Below are 21,891 nucleotides of genomic sequence, written 5' to 3' on the forward strand. Positions count from 1 at the left end.
TCTGACAGCCTGCAGAACCAATGCTATTCTGATTATTCAGCTGGATATTCACTAATCTGGTTATGGAGGGCCTGATACGGGCTAATTCTCTCAGATCATTCTGAAAGAAAATGACAAAAGTGTCATAGAGATTTGATTAAATCCATTAGAGGCCAGTGATCAAAAAGACTGGAATTTGTTTGAAATCCAAGAGCAAATTACTTTTGTATGAAAGACAAAGACATTAACATTTGACAAATAAGATAAATTTATCTAATTACACACAATAATATGTTTGGGAGGGACGTCTTAGTTTAATCAAGCTTCACAAACTGTAAATGCTACGACACCCTGAGGTCATCTTTCTTTTCCACTGTTTTGATTGTCCAGTTTAATCCTGTATTACACTGTTGCATGTTACTGCAGAGATACAAACTTCCAAGCATACAATTGTTGAGTTCAACCTTTTATTAAACTGAAGCAGGTAAATAAAAGATGCGATATTGACCATCAGAAGTAGTTAACCCAGTTTAAAGCCTCACAGTGGAGATTGCTCTTCCCTTCATAAGGTTTGGGGTGGCCAACCGCCCCCCTCTGCTGGCAGCTTTTTGCTACTGCATGAACAGAAAACAAAGTCATGCAAGAGTCAAGACTGGAGACATATTTGTCATTTGAAATTGGCAAGAAAGAATTACTGAATAAGGGGGAGCATACTCGAGCTTGATTAATCCTTTTGAAGAACATATGACAACTTAAAGAAGGTTTGGATGGGCTGCAAAAAGGGAAAAGGGGTTTGTTTCAATTGTAAATGAAAAAAATATTGAAAAGATGAACTAATGACATCAATCAAAAGCTCAAGATTGACATTCAGACCAAATTCTGGATTCTCTGATTAGCACATATAAAAGACAATGACAGGATTAACCGTGTCAACCTATTTAAAGACATGAAAATATAATTAGTTTGGAATGTCAGTAAGTAGAAACAAATACATAGGACAAGAACGGCAGTAAGCATTAGTTGTCAGCAAGTACCAAGATGTCTCCTACTCATCTATTGTTGCAGTTTAACCTGTGACCAGAAGCCTGAAGCAGAGTAAGATGCTACAAGGCCCAAACCAGATGAAAGAGACCGGAGGACATCTCCAACAGCAATTTCTAACCTTTGTACCAGAGTGTATGCATGTGTGTGAGTCATGCAGTTCCCTATGGCGGTCTCGGTGCAGGGAGACGGTAGCGGGAGCCTGAGGGGCAGACACTTGACATTTCCAGCTCATCTTTAAAAGAGGGCCTTAACCTTTCCCCACAGCTTCTTCAGACACGTTTTAGAAGACCTTGACAATATGTTTGTGCAGCTCAAACAAAAAAGAAAAATATATTAGAAGTCAAAGCCAATACTGATTATAACACAGTTACAATTACTGTATGCTGATATGGAGAGAGGTCACCTAATTTGATCACTTTAAATTGATTGTCATTGTCTCTGGTGTCCAGCCGAACCAAACTTGCTTCTCCGCTTGTACTCAGCTTTTGCTGTTGTTTCGGTGTGTGTGTCAGGAATATGAGAGTGTCTCAGAGTTTCAGTGTGGAGTGGTGTTTCTCCAGGCCTTCCCCCCCTTCTGTTTTTTCAAGTGACGGTTGAAAGTAGCTGTCTAATTTGAGCGCTCTAATTACCTGGGATTAGAGACCAGGTGCTATTAAAGCAATTAGGCACACAACACACTCCAGTGCTGCAGACCCTGTACCCTCGCCAGCAGAAAACACACACACACCTGGATAACACTGCCCATGCAAAAAAACAAACAAACAAACAAACAAAAAAAAAACATACGTTAGGCAAATATTCTGTCAGGCTCATCCAAGTATCCATAAGTATCTGAGCCTACAGAAAACAGGCACAAATATAAACATGAATGGAATAATAATTGGAATCGAGGGCTCTTTGTTCAACCCAGGATGTATGGTACTTTAAATATACATCTGAATAAATAAGAGAAACATTTCTTTATCCCGACACACTGGATGTGACTTGGTACCCATCTACTGATTCCTCACAGCCCAAAAACTGATGTAATTTTCTCAGTCTGCATCCCTGACTGTTCCATTACGCGTGTCCCTGATAAAGGTTTACAAATGCATCTAGTCAATCAGGCTTTCATATGCATCAAATAATAAACAAATACCATATCATCTTTAACAGGAACTGACTGCATTTCCTTAAGACACAAACACCGAGAAGAGTGAAATTTTCATGAGGAGCAGAAATGCAACCTGACTTATCAAACAGTTAGCTGTCTTGCCTAAAGGAAGGTGTGCACAAACGTGTGTGTTTGCCTTTTATCAGTCTGTGTGAATGTCACTGGGTGTGTGTGTGTGTATGTGTAACACTGACACAGCCATGTAGCTAGCTCGGCTCGAGGGTAGGATTAGCAGAGAGCACTGCCTCGGCCCACAAACATTCCATATTAAAAAATGAAAAGGCAACCTTCATTACTATCAGTGGCACATAACCTCCCCTCTTCCTCCTCTGCTACTATTATACACAGCACTAACAGCCTGGGCCGAAAATACAAGCTACTGACAAGAGATTCCATTATTCCTTATGCCTCAGTGTCAACAACATACATCTAACAGGGGGAAAAAAAGAAAAAAAGGGGGGGAAAGAAATGGAAGGAGGTTAAAGGATGTTAGAGAGGAAGAGAGGAGGGGGTTAAGCTCACTACAGTGCGTGAATAAGAAGATCATAAGAAACCTGGTGATGGAAGCATCTAGGTTCCTGTTGGTGTTAGGTGGATTTTTGTTTCCAAAATGTGATTTTAAGAAAAAGTAATATCTGAAACAAGCGAGTTGCCTTTACTGTAGATCTGAGGAATGTCCAATAATTACTGTATGTGAGAAAGAAAAGATGCAAAATACTGTCAATTAGTGCAAACATAAACCACCTTATTCCCCAGAGGAATCTGTTTCTATTCTTGCTGAATACATGATTTTAGAAGCTCAAAAGCGTGCGGTTGTTGCTGTTGGATTCTCCCCTTCATGATACATTTTCAGTCGGAAACAGTACTGGATGAATAATGTCCATCTATGATCTGCTGAAATAATCACAAACTTCCCAGAAAAGAATGTCACCTTGATGATAGTGTATGTGTTTTGATGCTTGGCCTTAATACATTCAAAACTAGTTGGATATTTTTTCAATATTACGCTACGTAAGTGCTGAAAGACTAAATAAATAAATAAGTGGAACGTATCAGTAATTTTTATGTCCAAATTTGGAACAAAGTGTTGAGCAACAACTCATCCATACTTAGAAAGACTTACACTTTGGTAAGTGCTCCTTTTATACCCAATACTGACACCCTTACCTGTCACAAATTAACCTACGAATAGCAGAAGCTTACAAAATGCTATTACCTGAATACTCTGGAAACCCCAGTCTTTCTCCGTCTATCTCCCAACTTTTTGTTTGTACTTCTGTATCAAATTTTGAATTTGTTTATATTTTCTAAATCAAAAGATAACACTTGGTCAGTGATAACAATAAGAATAATTTATGGTTAAAACAAATGGAAAAAGTATTAGAAAATTCCCTAACTTTCATCATTTTAGATATTTCACACCTACTCTCAAAAATACTAATATCTTATAGCTTAATCCCCACTATCTAATTAATATAGAATCATTCAAATAATCACTATAGAGAAGTCTGTTAACTTCCAGCAATCTGGGTCAGTGGCAATTAAGGTACTGAGGCCAACTGCAGAGTTGAGGAAAAAAAAGCTATTTCTGGCAAAGCTGTTAGCTCAAATGAAAACCAACAAATATAAACAAACTCACAAGGTAATAAACACAAGTAAAGGACTTAAGAGTACAGAAGCCACTAAAACTGGCCTTTCTGAGTCATAAAAAAGATACAAGTCAAACGCTTTAAGTGGCAGCTTTGTCTCTCCCTCTGGGGCATGACGCTTCAATGGAAACTTAACTGGCCTCAACCCAATGACATAAACCCACAACTCTGTGGAGAGGAAAGAGCTTCCATGTCTTTCCAATCTCACTTTCGAGGCTTCAAAACAGTGTCAGAGTGTCAGATTTGAGAAGGTGTTGAATCTCATACTCTTTAAAACTTGTAATCCGCTCAAGGGAGCCTAGAGCAAAAAAAAAAAAAAAAAAAAAAGAAAGAAAGAAAGAAAGAAGTCCTTACACACATACACATGCAGTGCTAAGTACAAATAGACTTACTGTAAATGACTAAATGCTTCAAATAGTGCAGTATAACTATATGTAGCTACACTGCACTGTATGGATGACTGCATTTCAGATTGGGGAGTCAAACACACACTTGAAAAATATTAACACCTGTTCACATTTAAGAGGACAGGGTTAGTGCACTTTAAGTACCACTAAGTACCACTCTGCTGCTAAAAAACTCATCCGATTGGCTCATTTGCACCTAACCATTATTTAATCAACACAAGCAATTAGTTTAATCCGAGCTTTATATGTCCGACATCAGCACATTAGAGACGAATGATGTGGAAACAAGAACAATCACTTTGCATCATCTTAGCCATGAAATTGTGCTTCTGGTTTCATACATTTGCCTCCGTGAGAGCAGAGGGGATGGAGCAAAGTCCAATAAAAAGTTCAATTATGTAAATGGAGATATGGAGTGGATGGAACAATAAGGAAATGGGGGGAAGGGGGGGCAACAAAACGATGGAATAAGAGAGGAGAGCGAATGTAGCGTGAAAAATAATACACATTAACATACAAAGGAAATATGGCATTATGGTGGTAATCACACTAAGAAGGGGCTCCCCTTCCAGACAGTCGTGACAGAAAGTGAGTGTGCATGAATGTGTGACTGTGCATGTAGATACTGTTTTGAAAAGTCAGCCTTCATTCTTCACATGTGTAAAGGTGAAACATGAGAAATAAGATCTTAAATAAGATCTTTGTGAGTTAACTGGCTTCCTTGGAGCAAGTAGTTAAACTGCTGTGTTACAAGGTTTGACAAAACTGACCTGCTTGTGCCACAATTTTTAACTAATCTTTATAGCATGTCGAAAATAAAAAGAGAGAGAAAAAAAAACAACATGTAGATTCATTGTGAACAAAATGGGGGCTGCTAGGGATTCACTTTGCAGTAGATACATTTCCCATCTAGCAGTCAACTTGCAAGCCAAGACAGGGGGCCTTTCGGCAGTTGGCTACAGAGATGTAAAATGCAATAATCGGGAAAAGCTGCTTCATTTTCCAGCATCGTTTTGCTTCCAAGGCCTATTCTGCTCCAAAGGCAGAACCACGCAAAGCAGCAAAAAAACAGAAGTCAGAACAGGAGAGCACAGAAACTGAAATAAAAAGCATTCACTGAGGAGAAAAAAAACACGGAATAAAACAGTTTGGAGGAGACGGCAGACAAAAAGCGAGTGTGCCAGCTCAGTGTGCCCAACCGCTCCCTCGCTCGCCTAACATGTAACGTGGGGGCATAATGCGTTGTAAGCGATGGCTTTAGCTTGTCATGGAAACAGCAGAAGCATTACCCACGCTCACGCCTCTGCAAATTAGCTTTGGCTTGGGGGGGGGGGGGCTAAGTTTGAGACTGAGTCTGCATCTCTGAGAGCAGGGTGAGGATGTGGTGTGATGTCGGGATACAGGTGGGTATGACACGGGACAACGTCACAGATTGTTAAAGATTTTTACACTTCCATATTCAGCTCCCTCCTAGGTATTATGCAGATCTCCAGTGGACGATCTCTTCATCTGCTCATCCACAACTAACACAATCAGGTCTCAACCAGTTTTCAAAAATCCCCCTTTCAGAATGAGACATGGAAAAAAAAAAAGGAAAGGAGGAGAAAGGGCAGTTTCTGTTATAAATCTATACCGTATTAATCTCTCTTAGCTGCCATCTTCAACAAACAAATTAGTGGTGCAACGGATTCAGAGATCGGCTGATAAGGACGACATTTATCAATTAATCTAAGCCTGGGCAGGGAAACTCATTAAGGAGGCCACTTCAGGAATTATATTCTGCAGGTAAAGAGGATGTATGTGCATGTCTATGAGGTGTGTGTGCGGAGAGGGGAAGGAGGGGCCTTAACGGAGCGGCTGCTCAACCCCCGCACCACAGACTGCCATTGTCCAGCCCAGCGTGGGCTCCAAAGTGATGAGAGGGGTGATAGCACAGCCAATTAAAATGAACATAATTACAAAGTCACCCCTTTGACTCCTGATCAGAATACACATGCATCAACACACACATACAGGAGGAAGCTGTGGTGGGGAAAATGCTACACAGAGGCAGGGAAACAGCAGAGGGACGAGTATGACAAGGGAATACTAAAAGACAGAAAATGCATTTATCTATAGAGAAAGTGGAATTACAGTTTAGAAAAATAGAAGAATGTGACTAACTTGACACAGTAGAGTGTATGAGTGGTGTTGAGGCTCTTGATTTAGCTCTCATCAGCTACTTATAAATGGACAAGTCATCTAATACTAATCCACTGCTACAACACAAGCTACTTCTGAATTTATTCTCCTCCACAGCTGGCCGATGAATGGACAGACTTCTCTGCACCATTTTAAACTTTGCTATAAAGTAATTCTGTTGTGGACATGTGAAGAATACATTTTGTGAGGAATATGGTTTTGATACGACTTAAAAATTATAACAAAACTGTAACATTAATGACAAGACAGAGACTCGTCTGCATGACACTGACTGATGAATAATCCTGCAGTACAACAACCCTGAAACACATTAGTTTAGTTGTGTAAACTCATTAGGACTTAAAACTCGATGACGATGCATATTTTCTACTCTGAGATTTAAAACAATTCAACCACATTAAATGTTGCTGTTTCCATTAGTTTTAACTTGTTAAATCTGTTTTAGTCGTACCACAGGAGTGCACAACATTCGGACTGGATCATCCATGTCTTTTCTAATTTACTGAGGAGAGAAAGCATACAGTGATAGTGCAGAAATTAAGTGAGCCCATTAAAGCATGAGAAGCTAAGTATAAAAAAATGTCCTAGCACTTTTGGTCCTGACCAATCGATGAGCCAGGTTTATTTCTTCTTCCTTTGTTTTCCCTCCTTGTTAGTTGTCGTTTATGGGAGTGTCACCCCTAGCAAGCAGTTGTTGTAACTGTGCGATGTGGTCCAGGCAGTTTGGTCCGCCTGAGGAAAATGCAGTGTGAAAGCAAACCAAAGGAAAGTCAACTTTTTGGAATTCCCTGCCCAGTGGAAACAAGTCTCCCAGATTATCCTGGTATGAATGCGCTCAAAGTTTCTTTCTTTAACAATTCTTCTGAATGATCAAAACGCAGCAGAAGTTAAAGCCTGTTTTTAAATAATGCAACATCTTTGTAACCAAGTTCTGATCAACCTAAAGCCAATACAGGCCTGAATGATCAAATCTTCCATATCAGTCCAACTCCTGTCAGTCTTCACATACAAAGCAAATTATTATACTCTGTGATCTTTGAGTCAAAATGCAAACTTACACTTAGTATTAGCACTTAATAAAAAGCATATACCTACATACCATCAGCACCAGCCTAAAAGAGGGGGGGTGCTGAAGAGCTTTATAAAGAGGTAATTAAAGTCTTATCATTTCTACACCCTTTCTTCTTTGCTCAACCAACGTGTGAGAGTTCCCACACACACTTTAAAGCAAGCACACAATTTAAGTCAAATCACAGACTAATTCATAAGATACTTGCCTGCTCCTTTTTAAATAATGAAATATGGTTGGTTTAATTCAATTAAAAATGTAGTAAGGGCCACTTGCAGATAAATAGGGGGGTTGACAAAACTGGATACTGTTTTAAAAATGTGTGTGGGGTCCCAGATCCACAGGAGGTCCAAGGAGTTTTCAAGTGCATGCGCTTCTCTCTCTTCACCTGAAGCCCCCTTAAACCTCACCCCCAAACCCTAGATCCTTCTGGGTTTAAGCCCACACACACCTGGAAGACTGGGGCAGATTAAGACCAGATTAAGATAAAGTTACCCCTTCTTCGGCTGCTATGTCATTCAAACCCGTGGCCTCTACAGCCACTGGATAGAAGGACATGCAAGACAAAAAGGTTTGTTTCATTCACATATACACATGCACACAGGAGCGCGCACACACACACACACACACACAAACACAAAGGACTTTCTGGTCATCCTCATAAGCCCTATTAGTCTGCTATAGAGCCTCTCATAGCAGACATCAATCATGGAGGGATTAGTCAATTCCCTCTCTAAATAAGAGGCGAGGCAAACTTCCCTTCAACTCAAAAGCAGGTCTCTTTCTTTCAGAGATTACACAGCGATTTGTTTTCATTTTCCTCCATCTTCATCGTTTTCTGTTTGACTTGGTTTTCATTCCTCTCTCTCGTGCTCTGCGTCTCCCTCGTTCTCTCCTGCTTGCAGCTTGTGAGGTAATCCTTGGCAGATAAAACTAAGGAGGACTTACCCACGGCAGATTACAAGCGGCGCTTTGCGGAAGGCCCTTTTACACCAGCCGGCGTGGGTATTGAGGAGAGTGAGCTCTTCGCAGTGCTTAACTTGTGAACTCGACATGCACCCAACAGAGGAAGAGGTGGAAAAATGATAGCCGCATTACAGAAACTGGATCAAAATATATCCCTCACAACACCGCACACGCACACACAACACAGAAATGAGTGTCCTTTCATGACAGCAGAGTAAAATACTGAAATTGAAACAGCTGCTGAGCCCTAATACAACATTTTTATTTATTCTATTAGAATGAGCAACCAAAAGAGTCCTCAACGTTTAAAACTTCGGTAAAATCCACAGAACCTAGAACCAATTTCACTTCAACTTTCAGAGAAGGCTCAAACCTCTGAGATTGTTCAAGAGTTGGTCATGTCTTATGCCTTTCCCTTCTATTAAGTTGATGACAGTGATGCCCTGCAGCCTGAAACAACAGGAAGCACAATGATGGGACCTGAACTGCATGGAAGAAGAACCTGTGCCTCTGCTCTCCCACAAGATCCAATGACAGACTGCTCACAGACTGCAAGTAAGGGTTGGGGAGGGGTCCTCACTAGGAAAAAGCAGACATTGAGAGGTAATGATTTAGACTTACTCCACTCAAGGATTATTCTCCTAATATTACACAGCTTATGAAAAGGCTAACGTGGCCGAGGGGAGCCACTGAGGCTTCAATGCTTTGGTCTCAGAAATAGGCTGCTATGCCCATTTTTCTGCTAAAGCCGATGCCAAATTCTAAAATTTAAGAGATGCTAGACTCCTCTGGTCTCTTATCCAAACAGTACAAACCATACAAGTTAACAGATGTATAAAAGTGATCTAGAACTATTCACCTCCAGTTTTCTTGTTTAACCTCTTAAGCTCCAGGGTATTTTGGGGGTTTCTGCTCAAAAATGACGAACATTCTCTGCAATTACAAACTCTGTGTAAACCATCTTGGTATAAAAAAATAACATTTGTGAGATTTCATCAGAGGTGGAAGCACCGCTGTGATGATTACATCAATCTAACTAAACGAAGTTAAAATTGCCACAAAGAAATACAACTTTTCTGCGAATTTTGTTACCCATATCAGCTGCTATACATGCTAATAATAATGGATTCGATTTCTGTAGCACTTTGTAAGGCACTCAAGTGCTTTACACTGAATCCATTATTCATTTACATCTGGAGGTGGTAAGCTACATCTGTAGTCACAGCTGCTGGATGGAAACATGGCTGCCAATCCACACCATCACCAAAGATTCATACACATTCATAAGCCTGCAATGCTGACATAGGATTTTGCTTGTATATATGTATTTTACATATAAATAAAATAAAATAATGTTATAAATAAAACATCACATTAGTAAGACCCAAAGTGTAAAAACAACAGTGCTGACAGCTAAAACGAATTTGTTTATTTATCATTCCTTTTTATTGTAAGCCAGTTTTTAAAAATAACTTTTTTCTGGAATTCAACATCTTAAACTATGTGACGAGAATTTGGCTGAAAAAAACAAAACAAAAAACTAGATTTTTCAGAACATGAAGGGGGAATTCAAAATTTAAAAGATTAAACTAAAAACGGAATCACAATATTTGTCAGACACGGATTTTTGTTTTTGTTTTTCAGACTTTATTCATTGTATTTATGGAAACGTCCCCTCTGTATATTATGTCATTTAATTTTCCCCTTGGTGCCCATGGATATACCCCACCTTTAAATGGGGGTTAGTATGTTTGGCTAAAGAACTGAATTTTTCTTTTGGAAATCAGAAATATGTCTGAAAAACTACATGCAAATCCCTTTTAGGATTGTTTTTTTATTTATTTTGTGGTATGAAATATTGTTGAAGGCCAAATATAAAACAATAACAACAACATTATTATTATTATTATTATTAATAATAATAATAATAATAATAATAATAATAATAATAATAATAATAATAATACTATAAATTTACTGACTTAGGACCAAGACTATTTATTTAAACTTTTACATACTAAAAAATGCCAGCTGTTGCAAAGCTGAACAAAAATATTTTTACCAACCATTTAAAAACAGAAGGCCCACTTACTCTTTTAGATTTATGACCCTTGGTGTAAAGCTATGTCAAACTTATCAGAGCAGATGAAATAACTTTGGAATGGATAAAATGATAACAACACGGGAGACACTGGAGCAGGCAGAGATCAGAAGACAAGAGATGGCTGTCCTTGTCTCTTGGGCTCCCCTCTGTCCTGTAAAAAACATCCCTCAGTCGTCACGGTAACCTCAGAAACACTTCACAGTACGTACGTGGTCCTCTCCTGCCGCGAACCTCGGTGAAAGCTAATTAAGAAATACCGCAGCCTTTTGCGAACTCAATTAAATAATGTTAATTTATTCCAATTTCAATTTGGAGGTAGTCTGAACTGAAGGAGAGGCTGTGAAAACAAAGTCGGGTGGAGGAAGGAAAGCCCTGGCCTCTGCTTCCCCCAGCACACGAGCTCTCACAACCTGAAAAAGTATTTAATTTGAACCCCTTGATTAACATTAGTAATCACAGAAGCACTTCAGCTGAAAGGGAAAAAGACATACATCTGCTGCTGGTTCGGTGTATCATCCTTGAAAAGACTGAGTGTCTCCGTGTGTGTGTGTGTGTGTGTGTGTGTGTGTCTGTATGTGTGAGAAAAGAAAGACGATAGATGGCACAATCATAATGTAATACTTGAAACATTTTTGTGAGGAATAAAATGACACTGACAGAGTGAAAGTCTCAATAAAATAAATAAGGTAACCTGAAATAGGTAATTAAAAATCTGCAAAGATTATTTGCTTTCTCCTTTAGTCTATTAAGGCATCAGCAGATCAAGGATGTGACGCATAAGATCTACATTGTGCAAGAAAATTAAGGATTTGCTTTACTTTTTCTAAAATTCCAGCAGATAACGTCAAACTTTTTTTTTTAAACTTCTGCCAACAGACATATGCCAACTTCCAACTTTTCTTTATATGAAAATAACGCAAATAATTCACCAAGCGGAAACTTGATGAAAATCCAAAGATAAGAGCATCTAAGTGTAGAGCGGTCTGACTTTGGAATAGAGATGAAGATAAAACAAAAAAGGAGGAGCAGGGGATCACTGAATTACTGGGAGGGGAGAAATCAGCTCCAGGGAGAAGAGATGGACTGAATCAGACCAGACAAGAGCTCACAGCCCGCCCAACAGGAACTCCCTCTGTTCATTTACATTAATCCCGCAGACGTTTTCATCCCTCCGTCTCCTTCACACATCCTAAACTTGACACATTTGAGAATCTATATCAGCCAGACAGGACAATGGACAGACAGACTTCTACAGGAGACATGAAGCATCTAATGGCAGATTCAAGTATCATTTTTAACAACTAGGAGACAAAGATGCAAACATGAAAATGACCTTAAATACTTAAAGATGAACAGTGTAACTCAGAGGTTACAAAAAGTCAAAGAAAAGGCATAAAACAAGACGTGAGTATCAGCAAACAAAGGTTGCCAGATGTATATTTTTTATTTAAACCCACCGAGCCTGTATATGAGATTTGCATGCACTGGTCTAACTGGCTGCCCATGCATTTGAGTGGTTCAGTGTTAGCATAAATTTCTAGAGTTGAATGCATGTTGTATTGGCAAAAATCCAGAGTGTTAAGCTCTTTTTAGAGCTTAATGTAAATCAAATACATATGTTTAATACCTGTGTATAGTGTAAGTGGGCGCACACCATATGTCCTGTAGATGCGCCGATTTTTCACAGGCTGGCACTGAAGTGGGAGGTTTTAATGCAATGACAAGGGGGATAAAAACTATACCCAGGATAAAGTTTGATGCCAAGTCTGCTCAAGTAAATTCTTATATGAGACTAGTAAAGAAAAAGAAAAGTAATTTTTTTGAGTCAACACTCGTTATTTAATAACAACACATTTAAAGCTTCTTTCATTAATGCACAAATCTGAAAATACAAATGAGATACAAAACATGATAAATCTCCTTTGATTAGCACAAAAAAAAAAAAAAATCAAACCCTTCAGGGTAGGTTGTAATGTGTAACTGAACATGTCAGCATCAATATCACCATTTCTATTCAAATTCTGAGATTAGACCAAGATGTGTGTGTTTATCTTGGGTCAGCACACTTTATTTTTCCCACATGAATAGTCGGTAAAAATAAATGTAGCTGACTTGGTGGAGGTAGAGGTTAGGTGTGTTTTGAGGGAAGGTTATAACTCCTGTGGTATATGCTCACTGAACTGAGCCTTGGGCACACTAGTAACTGTAAGAACAGATCCATGTACGCATGTAAGCTCAAGCACACATTTACACTCTGTGCACGTTCGTAATGTGATGATGTGTTGGTTTCGTCTTGGCCTCTCATAGTGGGAATGTCTCCTCTTAATCCTCTCTGACTTCATACATTCAAAGGTCATCTCACAGCTCATGTGTAGGGCTGTGGCGTGCGTGTGTCACTGCATTCGGTGTGAATAAGAACGAAAAAACCTATTCACACTTGCTGTATATGTCAACAAACCCTGAAGGCCTATCCTTGCTTACTGTGAGCATCCTATCTCTCTCTACAGTTCCTTGGCCATCTTCCTTCTCTTCCTCCCACTGTTTTCCTGTCCTCTACCCTTCAATATCTTCCACATATTCTCCTTCAGTGCACAACGCCTCTTCAGTCCTCACAATTCTTTCTCCGCATCCCTCCGTTCCTCCCTCCCTCCAACCCACAGAGGCAGGGGCATCTATTGGCGAAGTGTGGCCCACCACAGGCCACTGGCTCTGGGTAATTAAAGTGGTTTAGGCCCCCTCACCCACGGTCACAGGCAACTGCAGCTGGGTGATAAAGGCACTGTGCCATAATTACATGGACGGCCAGCATCCCCGCCCAGCTACACTAAAACAGTCAGCTAGCCAGCTGCATGGGGAAGAGAGACCTGTGTGTGTTGGTTTGTGTAGAAGTAACTGTACTCTGTGTGTGTGTGTGTGTGTGTGTGCACAGGGGGTCAAAACCCCCTTGTGATCACTGTGCTGTAGTTAAGCCCCCTGTGTTTAAGCTCCACACAGGTTCATTGAGCCCCTACACCCTCCCACACACACAAATTTTAACCTCCAACCCTCCCCACACCCCCAGCCAATCATTCCCCACCAGTGGTCTGACTCCTGCCGTGAGTGTGTGTGACCATCAGCCATTTAATTAGACCCAGCCATGATTTACCTCATTTAAATAAATAAATAAATATATGAAAACACCCCAATAAACAAATACCTGTATTCAAACGAGCAGTTAGTGAGTTTCATGAGCATAAAGAATGGGCCAGAAGATGAGACTGTGCAGGCGGAAAAAAAGCTAATGTAAAGACCACTGGATGTGGACACACCACCTCTGAAGAAATGCTTCAAATCACTCACTTGTAATGACACTGCCCCCACAGCATGATTTAGACTGAAGAAAGGGCTCAAGTTTATGTTAAAGATGTGGTGTTTATGTGCCATAAACTATCTGAAATACAAGTTCTTTAAACTAATAAATCATTTATTTCAGTTCTAAGTTATGTTGATTTTAATAAGATGCAATTTTCAAACTGACCTAAAATTTTAATATGAATCTTCTTTTGAGTAGCAAAGCTGTCGGGAATACAGCTCATGTTTGCAGAGTTATAATGATGTTAATTCAGATTTAGGTCTGTGTGACTGTGTTTGGACCTGAAGAATATGTTGCATCAGTATGCCAATAATCTAACAAAGATTACAGGAATGTGTAAAATTGCTTTTCTATTTCTTTCATTCAATTGTTTCTAATATAAATCTTTTTAAAAACCTGACATTTTCATTGTGTTCAAACTAAAGCCCGTTTCTGACGCTCTCTTGGTTAACAAATAAAAAAGTTCAGTTCTCAAAATCCTTGCCTCCAACAAATGAAACACCCAGATTTCCCGCAGAGACTGCTCCTATGCATTTATGGATTTGTTGTTACGGGCATGCATTTCTCTGTCATGCGGCTACATACAGATTATTACATTCAAATGAAGCCTGCTTACCTTGGGGGAAGAGGAGGCCAGCTCTCTCCCTATCACTGCAGCCACCGGGCTGGGTCCAACAGGCTGCGTTCTTTCCCTGTCTGGGCCAGAGCTGGGTTTGGAGGGTGGTGGACTGGGGCCGAGGCCAGTGCTGGTACTTGGGGGCGGTGGAGCCCTCCTCTTCTGGCTACTGCCAACATCAGGAGAGGGACCGCCAACGGCGGGTGGCTGTGCTGGGCTTGATGTCCTTGGCTCATAGAACGGATTGGATCTGAAAGTGAAGACAAAGGGTGAGATGACAGAAGAGAGCACGACAAAGCAAACAGAAATCGCATTTAAGGGTGATTCCAATTTTTCTTTATTGCAATGTGCACAGATGTAGGCGTGTGAAATTAAGCTTGTTTGTTTTTCCCCCTCAAACAACGAGCAACAGTTTGTGAACAGGTCGAATAACCAACACTGTCAAACCTGACACAGGGCTGCATGACATCAGAAAAACAAGCAATAGGCAAAATGACCTAAACAAAATGATGTATGATGCTTATGTAAGGCATGTTAACCAGGGCTACGTGCCTTTTCTGCACCTGTCCATGCCAGACAGTTGTAGGAAATGCAACAATGCTGAGCTTTAAATAAGGGTAATGCAGCTAATGGACAACATTAGGTTTTTTAAACCTCGTGCCCAGCTCTTGTGAACCTTGATGATGCAAACCAATCAGTGTTTTAAAAAGTTTCAAATTTCAGCCCAATAAGATGTGTGAGTCACTATCAAACACAATTTGACTGATCTGATCAGAGATTCCAGCTGTGGTCCATGTTTACATGGACCACAAGATAAAATGATCCATTCAGCTGTGTGTTAACATGATGTAAAGATTTAAAATGGCCGTAATGCTTTTGATATGTGCAACGTGTACTAGTTTAGAAGAGGAATTAGACGAAGAATTTTTCTTAATTTAACTGCATAAACAAGTTGTTTTGAGCCTTTTGACAATTGAGACGCTCAATAAGCCACAAGTCTTTTTGAGTTTCCAACAAAAATGTTGTATATCAGTCCTTTTCTGTTTGGTTGCCGCCATTTTTCAAGCCTTTCCTGAAACTCTTGTCCCCAAACCCCTAAACCATTCAAGCATCATCAGAATGAGAATATGCATAGTTATTTTTTCCTGTTTATTGGAAAGTTAAAAGTTTTAAATAACCCCTCTTGATCGAGCGGAAAATTCATCCTAGTTTAGGCAGCTCGGATGATGCGCTGCCGTCTTTACATGATGCATTTTAATTCTGACTGGACGTTTAATCGGATCCGTGTAAACGCAGCTATTGAAAGATTACTTGGTCCAAAATTTCACCAACAGAAACATCGCTCTTGCAGTCACTGTAAAAAAAAAATAAAATAAAATAAAATTTACTCCAGATTTGCAAGTATGCAAATCTGAAGTAAAATCTTTCGAGGCCAGCTCCAAAACCTTAAGATTACAAAGCACAGGTGTTGTACAAGAGTTGATTTTAGCTAGGTGCATGCATAGAGAAAGCATTGTAAATCCCTATTTGGCTAAATATCTGTGTACAAAATGTTAAAACATCTATTATTATTGCTTTCAACTTCACAGTGATTAATTAAAAAGAAGGAAACCACTACTTGGGAGCAACAATGAAGTGCACACACAAGTGGTAAGTTAATAGAAGATGCAGGTGCACTGAGGTCAGGACTGTGTGACCTCATATCCTCACTGCCCAAGGTGGACTACTGACAGACAGGCAAGCGTATGAGGACATGCACACACGCACAAACATGCACCAAAATACACACATACCAGAATGTTATCAATATGCAGGCCCAGAAAGCAGGGGCCATGGCCTTAAGACATTCACTCAACATGCAATAAGCAATCCTAAACAAACAAGAGAACAGGATAGTGAGGGTGGGAGTGAGAAAGTGAAGGAAAAAAACTGATTGACTCAGTATCTCTGAAAGAGAAGGTAATTTAGAGCTACTCAGTGTCAATCTAACCATAAAATGATGGAAGCTGGAAAAAAGACAGGACGTGAAGACAAGAAAAGAAAAGCAGGCAGTCCTATTGAGGAGCTTTAATAGACCAGTCCTGGCTAAGAGACGTATGAAAGGGCTCCAGTCAAAACACTGTGCTGCCCTCTTGAACTTTCTATTCTGCAGAGAACAGATCCTGATGTAAGAGACAGAAGAAAAGAGACACCAGTCAATAACCTGTCTCTCTTTAGACAGCTGGGAGGGCTACAACATGTGGTGATCTGTGTGATGGCAGCCAAAACCAAGGGGTTCACATAATTTAGACACGGACACTCTCCTGGGGAGGTCACACATTTTCAGTGAAACATCTCATTAAGAGTAGCACTACAGCAGGATCCTTGCAGAATGAAATTTGGTCAACTTCTTGAACTTTTATCATGTAAACTTGCAAAGATGCTGTCAAACGTTTGCCATAACTTTTGCAATCCTGCTTTAAATAATTCAAATACTGATGCAGATTGATGTGATGTAGAACAGGAAAAGGAATGACAGAAGGCAGGATGAGGGAGAAGTGAGGTGAAACAAAAACTGAGGAGAGTCTGGAGGAAGTTAACAGAATGGCAAAGAGGGAAAGTATGGGGTAACATGTTGATAGGTGGGAGAGAAGGAGGGAGGGCAAGACAAAAAGGAGGAGGGAGACAAGGATGAAGAATGTGGTGAAACAACAGAGCCCTTGTTCCCGTTGAAAGAGCTGCCTCGTCACTTTGCTCTGTTTGGGGGGTGGGGGGTGAGGGGGTGGTGCTGCAGCTACAAATAAGTACCCCTCCACAAGGAGGGGTCTTATAGGACCTGGCCTGTCAGCAGGAACCAAACTTTGCAGTTGTGAGTCTCAAATAGTGCAAATAATATAGTCATCTTACGGGAAAGAGAGCAACGCTGCTGAGCTGTTTTGCAAATAATAAAACGCAATTCATTTAAAACATAAAAGTGATATTACAGAATTAATCATGCTAGATGCATTACTGACATCCAGAGTTCATAACAACCACATAACTGCAAAATCTAGTGCAAAGAAGACTGCAGAAAAATGAAGTAATGAAGTCTTACTCGTCAAGCTCCTCCTCCTCGTTTTGAGAAGTGTCAGCATACAAGTACTTGCTCATGTCGACAGGCCGTACACCTTTCCTCTGCCTGGGCTTGGGGGGTTCTGGGTCTGGCTGGGGATCCATGTCCTGGTCAGGGTCATCGAAGGGGTTCCCAGGAGGTGACTGTGTCTCTGGTTCATCCGGCTCATTGAACGGATTTGAGGAGTCCTGGTCGTAGTAGGAATCATTAACTCGCTGCAGAAAGGCCGACTGGGTGGAGGGCTCTGTTTGACATGAGGCAAGAATACTGACTGCATGAACAACACAGGCTGTACTAGACTTGACAAGAGCTTTGTTAGCTTGTCATCTTTTAGGCAGAAAGCTAGTCAGCAGAGGGGAAAAAATAAATGTGACTGCAGTCTATCTTAGGAACTAGCTAAGCATTATGTACATAACTGTCTATTTGACTGCTCATTGTGTGTTTTGTCTGTGCAGCATTATTCAGCTTTTACTATAGCTCTTCCTGATGTCTAAATGGGAACAGTATGATGCAGAGGACTGTTATCACTGAATCAGAACATTCAGTAATCGATTCATGGCTTTTGTTTTATGTTTTATCATCTTGTTAGACGACAGCATGTTGTGCAAAAAGTCCTTAAACACTGAAAAGGTCATGGTAAACTTTATTATCTTACCTGGGGAATATCATGTTCTCATTGCACATCTCAAAATATATAGTGTTACAGAAAGAAGAAAACAGAAGACAACAATCTACCAAGTTTTACTTTTTAGTTAAAAGTAACAAAAAATGTATTTGCGCTGGGAATTGATCATGATGATATGTGTATTTCAGGTCTGTGGTTGTGTGATCTGATCCCTGCAGGCACAAAGAATTTAGAGTTCCTCAACGTTTCAATGTTCCATTGCAGATTTCTGCCATTCAGCCTGTTAGGTCATATAGGATCTGGTCATTCTTTAATAAAATCAGCTCGCTATACACCTGGGCAGCAGATGCTTGATTGACTCCCATGATCATATTGGCTACATTAATTAAAAGTACAAATGAGACCAAAAGACAGAACACTTTATTTACTTTTATGCCTTATAAAGCATTTAAAGAGTGTCACTGTCTAATCGGAAAAGTTGTACACATCCATTCCAAAGTTTAGATAAAGTCAAATTAAGTTCACCTGTAAAGGTTATAATGCATTTTAGGTCAATTCTGACATACAAAAAGCTGAATAGCCCTAACTTTTTCTGAGTAGTGCACGTCTGTGACCGTTAAAGCTAAGATTACAGATTAGAGACATCTTAAACAAGCAAACATGCCACTAGATAGATGTTTCATGTGTGTGGGAGAATGTCAGTCAAAAATAAATAATCCATACCAACACACCTGGCTGCTCAGGTAGCCAGACAAAAATATTGGTTTAGCTGTCTGCCTTAAAGGATTGAAGCCTGTTTTAGATGTGGTATGTATGTTCCAAAGTTTTTTTTTTTTTTTTGCAACAATTCTTTAAGATCAAAGCCTAAAGCAGGTCAAAATTACTGGAAGTGTTCATTCATTCATGTTTTTCTTTAGATGCTGACAGAGCTGCACCTACCGTCCTCATCAGGATCACCAAACGGGTTGAGGTGGTTGGGATGAAGGTGGCCATCAGGCTCATCGAAGGGATTAGTGTTCATGACCGGATCAGTTTCCTGATCTTCGTCCTCCAAGAAGTTCAGCTTGTTAATCAGTTCTGTTGCCACAGAGACCAAGAAAAACTCATTTAAATGAACAACAAACAACAAGATTAATGAAAACAGAATAACACAAAGCCAAATATCCAAAATCTGCACTTGAAGTGAACCGTGAGCAGAAAGAAACTTCTCCGTGTTCCTCGGCCACCTCAGCACTCATTGCTTTATGTACAGCAGTGGCATTCTGGGAAAACTTGTGTGGTATAGAGGGTTACCGTGGGAGACAGTGAAGAAAGCATGGAGTTGCTATGGAGATCCTGGGTGGAGAGGGTAAAACATGTTCACTTTATCTTCATCATGCTCCCTGTTGCTCAGTTGCATGCTGCCAGGGTGTGGGTCAGTCTCAAAAGAGAGTAAATGTGTGTGAGGCAGATGCCAAGAAATGCTGCTGAGAGCTTTGTGAAACTCTGAATGAGAAAGAAAAGTGCTATGAGTATGTTGCTGTCGGTCTATATGTGATGTGGCTATGTGAAGTGGTGGAAGCTGATAAGAGATGCAGCACTTTTCCTCACTGCTTCCTTCTGACATCGTACATGGCCTATTTTAACTGCACGAGTAAAATGCATTTACATCTGTATGCATTATCTGCTTGTGGATTGGTGACTGTTCCCTATCCAAGAAGGAGAAACCAAGGATGCCAGAGGAGTAACAAGAAATGACAAAAAAAAAAGTAGAGTAAAAGCAAAAGTAGGTCCACTTATGGTTTCCCAGAGACTCGATTAAAGCACCACAAATGCAAACAAAAATAAATTCCATCAACCCTTAAAACTGCTGCGCCCCTGCAGCCAAATATCAATAAATGACAGGAAAGTTTTATTTCTGTCTGAAAAGACCAAAAAATGGTCCTCTATGGCTGGAATAAAGCAACACAGATGTTTTTGATGGACGGTGGCACCAAAAACAAACTGCGTTTGAGCTGGTTTTGTGAGGATAGAAGGGGAATGAATGAAAGAAAGAAGTGGTACAAATAACTGTAAATAGCAAAAAAGTCAAGTCAAGACTTGAGAGAATGATTTGAGAAAAAGCTTGGTCACTGTCTAAAAAGTATTAGTAATAAATTAAGTTTTGTTATTATGGTTTGCCTTTATGGTTGTATATCTAATAATACATTCATTTTTACATCATTTTAGCCTCATAATATGACAACTGAGGATGTCCTTAAATAAATCACGTCTGTATGTTAACTGGAATTGAAAGGGTTGACGTTCTACATGCATTTTACGTGGAATAAAACCAGGTGCACAAAAAAATACCAAGAATTGGCTTGGAGTTTTAAGGGTTAATTTTGCTCTGAAAACAAATCAACACAATGTTGTTCGTACTCAAAAATATTATCATACATATATAATTTGTTTTAGAATTAATCATATTAAAAAAAAACCTACATTGGTTCACTTCCAGTTGCAGTATAAGAAAGGAAAAGGTCATACTGCCATAAAACAATAGGATAAACACCAACTGATGTGTTCACAGCACCATATACAGCACATCACATGGACCAAGATAATACCACATGACCACAACACGATCACAATACCAATGTAAAGGAGGATTAAGGGATTGGTGGTGGGGAGGGGTTGAACCAACAAGAACCAAAATGGGAGGAATGCTTGGAAAATAAATATTAATATAAATAAAAATACAAGCAGAAGTTGGAGTAGTAAATGGTAGGGTAGAGGTCACACAGTGTTCACAAGTCAATGCAAGACGAGTCGAGGAACACAGGATGAGGGCGGGGGGTGAAAGAAAGGTGAAAAAAGACCTTGGGAGGAAGCAGCAGGCTTAGCTGTTGCTTTGCGTGCTCGCTTTGGAACATCATCATCATCATCCCCATGTAAGCAGCTGAGGGCATTCAACTGGTTTACTATCTCTGCAAATGACAGGTCCATACAGGAAAGGAGGGAGGAAGAATAGCAGTGAACAAAGAATAATAACACACCCAATGCAGAATATCCTCACACAACTGAAGTACAAACTCTCTTACATTTACAGATTAGAAAAGAGTCAATTTAGTAGGTTTCTGAGTGCAGCGTTACTCATACTGCTAAACAAACTATCTTAAATTAATTCATAAAATGCCTCTGATGGCACATTAATTCCCTGGAGTGCCAAAGGAGGTGAGCCACTGTGGGTAGCCCACCGCTCTCTGGTACATTTAGAGATGGGTCAAATTCAGAGCTGAATTTCCGAATTGTGATTAATAAAGTAAAAATAATAAAGTAATTATTATAAAGATTAAAGGCAGTGCATTTAGAAATAAAAACACTAGCATGCTATGGTTAGCTTTGTCCTGTCTGGCTTTACTTTTTGGTATAGACAAATAGACTAACACTGACGCTCAAACACACACAAACACACACACACACACACAGTTGTACTGAGGTTTAAATATTTACATACTGCATAGAAACGACAAGAGATTAGATATCATTTTGAGATTATGCATTGGTTAGCCTTGTGTTAGAAATGCTCTGGCAGCTTGTTGGTTTGATCTGTAGGTAGCATTCAAGGAGGAATATGATTGTAGAGAGTTTTGGCAGCCTGGCCCAGCCTTTG

The 21,891-nt window shown here is 39.9% G+C and overlaps 1 protein-coding gene across 6 annotated transcripts in view; it reads right to left on the bottom strand.

Moving 5' to 3' along the window:
* Nucleotides 1-21,891, bottom strand: part of ehbp1 (EH domain binding protein 1) — a 148,855-nt gene that overhangs the window by 83,089 nt on the left and 43,875 nt on the right. For 4 of the 6 annotated variants that reach the window (XM_042009941.1, XM_042009944.1, XM_042009943.1 and 1 more), the window contains 4 exons: nt 21,098-21,205; nt 19,197-19,334; nt 17,615-17,876; nt 14,542-14,791 (listed from right to left, as the gene is read on the bottom strand). In XM_042009941.1, coding sequence (XP_041865875.1) covers nt 14,542-14,791; nt 17,615-17,876; nt 19,197-19,334; nt 21,098-21,205 — 758 coding nt within the window. The remainder of the gene's footprint in view (nt 1-14,541; nt 14,792-17,614; nt 17,877-19,196; nt 19,335-21,097; nt 21,206-21,891) is intronic. The other 2 variants (XM_042009945.1, XM_042009942.1) reach the window with 1 other exon arrangement.

Source organism: Melanotaenia boesemani, chromosome 16 (assembly GCF_017639745.1).
Source record: "Melanotaenia boesemani isolate fMelBoe1 chromosome 16, fMelBoe1.pri, whole genome shotgun sequence".
Classification (NCBI taxonomy): domain Eukaryota; kingdom Metazoa; phylum Chordata; class Actinopteri; order Atheriniformes; family Melanotaeniidae; genus Melanotaenia; species Melanotaenia boesemani.